Here is a 7078-nt window from a genome sequence, read left to right on the forward strand (position 1 = left end):
AGTACCATTGTCCAGTAGTACCATTGTCCCAATCAGTAGTACTATTGTCCCAGTCAGTAGTACCATTAACCAAATCAGTGATACCATGTCACAGTCAGCGGTATAATGTCCCAGTCAGTAGTACCATTGTCCAGTAGTACCATTGTCCAAGTCAGTAGTACCATTGTCCCAGTCAGTAGTACTATTGTCCCAGTCAGTAGTACCATTGTCCCAATCAGTAGTACCATTGTACCAGTCAGTAGTACCATTGTCCCAATCAGTGATACCATGTCACAGTCAGCGGTATAATGTCCTAGTCAGTAGTACCATTGTCCCAGTCAGTGATACCATGTCACAGTTAGCGGTATAATGTCCTAGTCAGTAGTACCATTGTCCCAGTCAGTGATAACATTGTCCCAGTCAGCGGTACCACTGTTCCAGTCAGTAGGACGTATAATGTCCCAGTCAGTAGTACCATTGTCCCAGTCAGTGATACCATGTCACAGTTAGCGGTATAATGTCCTAGTCAGTAGTACCATTGTCCCAGTCAGTGATAACATTGTCCCAGTCAGCGGTACCACTGTTCCAGTCAGTAGGACGTATAATGTCCCAGTCAGTAGTACCATTGTCCCAATCAGTGATACCATGTCACAGTCAGTGGTATAATGTCCCATTCAGTAGTGCCATTGTCCCAGTCAGCGATACCACTGTCCCAGTCAGTAGTACCATGTCCCAGTCAGTAGTACCATTGTCCAGTAGTACCATTGTCCCAGTCAGTAGTACCACTGTTCCAGTCAGTAGTACCATGTCCCAGTCAGTAGTTCCATTGTCCAAATCCGTGGTACCATTGTCCCAGTCAGTGATACCATGTCACAGTCAGCGGTATAATGGCCCAGTCAGTAGTACCATTGGCCCAGTCAGTGATACCACTGTCCCAGTCAGTAGGACCATGTCCCAGTCAGTAGTTCCATTGTCCAAATCAGTGATACCATGTCACAGTCAGCGGTATAATGTCCTGTGGTACCATGTCAAAAGCAGCGGTATAATGTCCCAGTCAGTAGTACCATTGTCCCAGTCAGTGATACCACTGTCCCAGTCAGTAGTACCATGTCCCAGTCAGTAGTACCATTGTCCCAGTCAGTAGCACCATTGTCCCAGTCAGTAGCACCATTGTCCCAGTCAGTAGTACCATTGTCCCAATCAGTGATACCATGTCACAGTCAGCGGTATAATGTCCCAGTCAGTGGTACCATTGTCCCAGTCAGTAGAACCATTGTCCAAGTCAGTAGTACCACTGTTCCAGTCAGTAGTACCATGTCCCAGTCAGTAGTTCCATTGTCCAAATCAGTGATACCATGTGACAGTCAGCGGTATAATATCCCAGTCAGTAGTACCATTGTCCCAATCAGTGATACCATGTCAGTCAGCGGTATTAAGTCCCAGTCAGTAGTACCATTCTCCCAGTCAGTAGCACCATGTCACAGTCAGCGGTATAATGTCACAGTCAGTAGTACCATTGTCCCAGTCAGTAGCACCATTGTCCCAATCAGTGATACCATGTCACAGTCAGCGGTATAATGTCCGAGTCAGTAGTACCATGTCACAGTCAGTGATACCATATCAGTCAGCGGTATAATGTCCCAGTCAGTAGTACCATTGTCCCAATCAGTAGTACCATGTCCCAGTCAGTAGTACCATGTCCCAATCAGTAGTACCATGTCCCAGTCAGTAGTACCATTGTCCCAATCAGTAGTACCATGTCCCAGTCAGTAGTACCATTGTCCCAATCAGTAGTACCATGTCACGGGATACAATACTTCTACGTTTACATAATCCATTTTGCCTTTAAGGTTGACCTGAATGTATCCACAATTTTATCTCTAGAACTGACCAATCACAGACCAGAATTCTAGACTTAAGTTATTAATCATATCCTTTTTGTTGTTGATATATTCTCCGCTTCGTCCAGTATCTTTGCATTATTTAAAAAAAAAAGAGAGAATATTAAAGTTTAAACAAAGGTAAAACTGTGTGTGGTGAAATCAAATTCACGAAATTATGACAGAATATGGGCAAAGGAAAATTTCACATTGAAACCATTGAAAGAGTATGAGAAAAATAATATACCAGTTTCTAAAAGGGAAAGATATTTTCACCAACCAAACCTACCATGTTAATCTAAATCAAGTCAAGTCATTTTTTTACCATTATTTTCACATTTTCTCTGTGTTTTTCCCATGTACACGTAAGTAGAAATTCTGCATTTCTTTTAAGAACTCATCATTCTATTAATTATTGAACTAATAACATAGCATGATGTAAACACATTTATTAAACAGTATTAATAATAATAATACTAATACAGATTTGATATAGCGCCCTATCTAGATAACATAAGCCACTCTGAAGTACATAGATATACAATTAATACAATTAGCATATACATAATGTACATTAATCAATACAATTTTGAGGAATTTGCAGGAGCTGCATTATCAGGCACTAACTTCTTGTCCTATGCCACCTGGCTAATATCTCCCTATGTGTGTATGTCTGAGTGTTTGCTGGAGATGTATTGTAGGATAGTATAATATCACATCACAAGGCTAATTGTTTATTATCACATCAGTCTGCTTTCAATACACATTAAACATAATGGTCATACAAAAATGCTACGAAAAGCAAATTCAATCACAAAGAGCATAAAATATTATAATTATTAGAAATAAATATTGCGCCCTATTGTCATGTCATAGAGACACCTGTGAAACCGTGTTTTTGCATGAATCTACAAAAGGTTCATGCAAAAACCTCCACATACTGTTTTGAGGTATACATGACACAACCACAAAAACAAATATAGTTATTCTGGGAAATTTATTTGAAAGACAAGCAATCATGCACAATACTCTTTACATCATCATTTGACCATTCAGACCTGAACAATTCAAAGAACTTTAAAAAATATATTGTAAAACATTTGTGGTAACTACACTGAGCTGTAGACACAACACCAATAAAATATCTCAACAAGCAGCTCTTCACAGGAATAAACTTGAGTATGGTTTACAGTATTGCACAACCCCAGTCTATAGATGACATATGTTACCAACACATACATCATGGCCAGTCTATACACCCAAGCATAGCAGGGGAAGGTAGACAACTCTAAGAACATCTGTAATCCTATCATCTATTTCTATAGATAGCATACCAGTGTTGATCCTTCCATCTAAAATTAATATGAACATGTTCTGTACCTTAACTAGACATCTTGATCATAGAAATTTAGAATAAACTCCCATAATGTGACATAAATAAATATCTAAAACAGAACTGTTGGTGACTAGATTAGACTGATGATGGGTACACTAAGATTTTTAGGGAGCTGGCAATCACTTAAAGCTTAACTAAATGTATATGGATGGTCTTTTGAACAGGTGTGCCCGCTTGATTGGATTGAACACTGTAGGTAGGACATTTTACACTGTAGACTGTTAGATGGTCCCTTAAGACAGGTGAGACAGCAAAAGACTATAAGGTATGGAGACTGCTAGTCTGTTTGTGTAGTTGAGGTTGCTAGTCCTTTGTGGAGTACAGCCTCTGTAGAAAGTCTGCGCTAGTCAGATTTTAGAACAGTGTTGAAAAGTATGGTCTCTGATACAGTTCCCAACACTATGCCTGAAAATCATAGGAGCATGAGCTACATAATATAAAAAAAAAATGTGCTAAGAAAATTCTACTGTCACTTTAAACTGTAGGATGACTTTATTTTTAAAATGTGCATTCATAGGCGTATCAAACTGAATGGTAGAGGTAATGATTCATTTTCACTACAGACATGTTTAGTTCTTTGTCCTTATCAATGCGACATTTTTACGGTATCTACAGAATTCTCTGTCCTTAATAAGGCGAATTTTTTTTTTCTGTATCAACTTACCTAGAGTGATGAAGATAGCCACAATATTTATACAGAGTTCTCTGTCCTTATCAGGATACACATCATCGTGAAGTAATCGGAAGAAGATGTTAACATAGGAGGCGCCACCAAGGAGACCAACATATATCATCACGACAGGCAAAATGGATGTCGGCATGAACTTGTACTACATAGAATACAGAGGTTGATTAGGGATGGCAATTATTATATCTCTTATTGAATATATATCGATTATGGAGTTTTGTCGAGGTGAATATATGGTTATATAGATCTGAGAAAATATTATTGACCGAGATGAAGTCAAACACATGTGGTGTACATTAAGGGTACATTAAACACGTGTGTTGTACTTACATGTACATCAAACAGCCAGATGACCATGTTGATGGCCTGTAGAATGGTCAGTATCTCTATTCGCTGTATCCGTAGCAACTGGACAGACGACCTGGACACAAATACCCCGGCCTACAAAAAGGTAAAATTCAGATACAAATATGATATAGAAGAATTGGAAAACAGTGAGTTGTATAATTAAAGATTGTAAAAGTGAGAGAAATCCATTTAATGTAAATAAGTGTATGTCTGATGACAGTGAAGGAACTGACAACTGACTGCTGAGAAGATAGTGAAGGAACTGACAACTGACTGCTGAGTAGATAGTGAAGGAACTGACAACTGACTGCTGAGTAGATAGTGAAGGAACTGACAACTGACTGCTGAGTAGATAGTGAAGGAACTGACAACTGACTGCTGAGTAGATAGTGAAGGAACTGACAACTGACTGCTGAGTAGATAGTGAAGGAACTGACAACTGACTGCTGAGTAGATAGTGAAGGAACTGACAACTGACTCCTGAGAAGATAGTGAAGGAACTGACAACTGACTCCTGAGAAGATAGTGCTACTGTGAGACAATGTAGGAACCATGGTGTTCAGCTTATCATAGAAACGGACCAGGAGCAAACATTGCAGAAGTGAAAAGAGCAAGGGGGTATACCATGTCATGTCAAATCATGAGAAAGTACAGTAAAACCATGAAGTAATGCCCCTCGTTTATATACAGTAAAACCTTGATATAATGCCCCTCGGTTATATACAGTAAAACTTCAATATAAAGCCCCTCGTTTATATACAGTAAAACTTCAATATAAAGCCCCTCGGTTATATACAGTAAAACTTCAATATAAAGCCCCTTGGTTATATACAGTAAAACCTTGATATAAAGCCCCTCGCTTATATACAGTAAAACCTCAGTATAATGCCCCTCGTTTATACATGTATACAGTAAAACCACGATATAAAGCCCCTCGTTTATATACAGTAAAACCTCAGTATAATGCCCCTCGGTTATATACAGTTAAACTTCAATATAAAGCCCCTTGTTTATATACAGTAAAACCTCAATATAATGCCCCTTGTTTATATACAGTAAAACCTCGATATAATGCCCCTCTTTATATACAGTAAAACCTCGATATAAAGCCCCTCGGTTATATACAGTAAAACCTCGATATAAAGCCCCTCGTTTATATACAGTAAAACCTCAATATAAAGCCCCTCGGCTATATACAGTAAAACCTTGATATAATGCCCCTCGTTTATATACAGTAAAACCTCGATATAATGCCCCTCGTTTATATACAGTAAAACCTTGATATAATGCCCCTCGTTTATATACAGTAAAACCTCGATATAAAGCCCCTCGGTTATATACAGTAAAACCTCAGTATAAAGCCCCTCGGTTATATACAGTAAAACCTCAGTATAATGCCCCTCGGTTATATACAGTAAAACCTCGATATAAAGCCCCTCGGCTATATACAGTAAAACCTCGATATAAAGCCCCTCGTTCATATACAGTAAAACCTCGATATAATGCCCCTCGTTATATACAGTAAAACCTCAGTATAAAGCCCCTCGGTTATATACAGTAAAACCTCGATATAATGCCCCTTGTTTATATACAGTAAAACCTCGGTATAAAGCCCCTCGTTTATATACAGTAAAACCTCGATATAATGCCCCTCGTTTATATACAGTAAAACCTTGATATAATGCCCCTCGTTTATATACTGTAAAACCTTGATATAAAGCCCCTCGGTTATATACAGTAAAACCTCAGTATTAAGCCCCTCGGTTGATCGATATAATGCCCCTCGGTTGTATACAGTAAAACCCCTATATAATACCCATCTTTGCATTTGCCAATCCGTTTATTGCCAAAATATTTCAACGTCATTTTATCTTGTTTTCTTAAGAACTCCCTATAAATCAGCCTCCAAATATTGCCAAACCCCTTTATAACACCAACTTTTCTCTGGACCAATGGTGCCAGTTTACCAAGGTTTAACTGTAGGGGGAACAAGTCAGAGTCTGGAAACCTCCATGGATCGGTGGACATCTGACCACCTGATAGCTGGCTGTCCAATAAAAATGGTAGATAATTAACTTGTTTATGAGATACATTCCAACCTTTTAGTATAACTAATAGGTGGAGTAGAGGGAAGGCATGATCAAAGAGATTGGGTTAAAGGTCAATTGTTTGTATGGGGTTTAGCCTCAAAGGTCATAGGTCATGTGGTTAGGAAGATGGCACCAAAAAGAAAGAATTGAGAAATGAGAAAAAAAATAATCCTAAGTATTGTAATGAGGGAAGGAGAGATATGTACAGAAAGCTGTGTTAGAAACATGGAAGGAGATAGAGAAGGAATTGGTGGTTGCTACAAGTAAACTAATGAACTGGACAAAAGAACTTGAGATTTCATTCACCTTGGTTTGTCTTACAAGCACTCCAGCCTACAAGACTCGGCAACATGCACACCAAATACACAAATTCGCAAACAAAATCACCAGCCTGCCAGAACACTCACATACATACACATAGTGTACAGTATGCTGAAGAAGAATATCCATACAAACAGAAGTCATTTCTTAACATGTTCCAATAGCACTTACCTGGTAACACAGAGACAGGGCAGCATAGAGCTCAGGACAGCCAATGTTGTACTCCGACTTAGGTCTGACTTTAGCCGCACATCCCTGCACTATGTATTCAAACAGGTACACAGCACACAGCTGTAAATACAAACAGGTACACAGCACACAGCTGTAAATATAAACAGGTACACAGCACACAGCTGTAAATACAAACAGGTACACA

At 38.9% G+C, this 7078-nt stretch overlaps 1 protein-coding gene across 3 annotated transcripts in view; it reads right to left on the reverse strand.

The window, feature by feature from the left end:
- Positions 1–2481: 2481 nt before the first annotated feature.
- Positions 2482–7078, reverse strand: part of LOC110450261 (battenin-like) — a 25538-nt gene continuing 20941 nt past the window's right edge. For all 3 annotated transcript variants that reach the window (XM_021497708.1, XM_021497709.1, XM_021497710.1), the window contains exons 12-15: positions 6874–6993; positions 4274–4384; positions 3920–4085; positions 2482–3660 (exon numbers count right to left, since the gene is read on the reverse strand). In XM_021497708.1, the coding sequence (XP_021353383.1) occupies positions 3599–3660; positions 3920–4085; positions 4274–4384; positions 6874–6993 (459 nt within the window). In that variant the 3' untranslated portion in view covers positions 2482–3598. The remainder of the gene's footprint in view (positions 3661–3919; positions 4086–4273; positions 4385–6873; positions 6994–7078) is intronic.

This window comes from Mizuhopecten yessoensis, unplaced genomic scaffold (assembly GCF_002113885.1).
Source record: "Mizuhopecten yessoensis strain PY_sf001 unplaced genomic scaffold, ASM211388v2 scaffold5141, whole genome shotgun sequence".
Classification (NCBI taxonomy): Eukaryota; Metazoa; Mollusca; class Bivalvia; order Pectinida; family Pectinidae; genus Mizuhopecten; species Mizuhopecten yessoensis.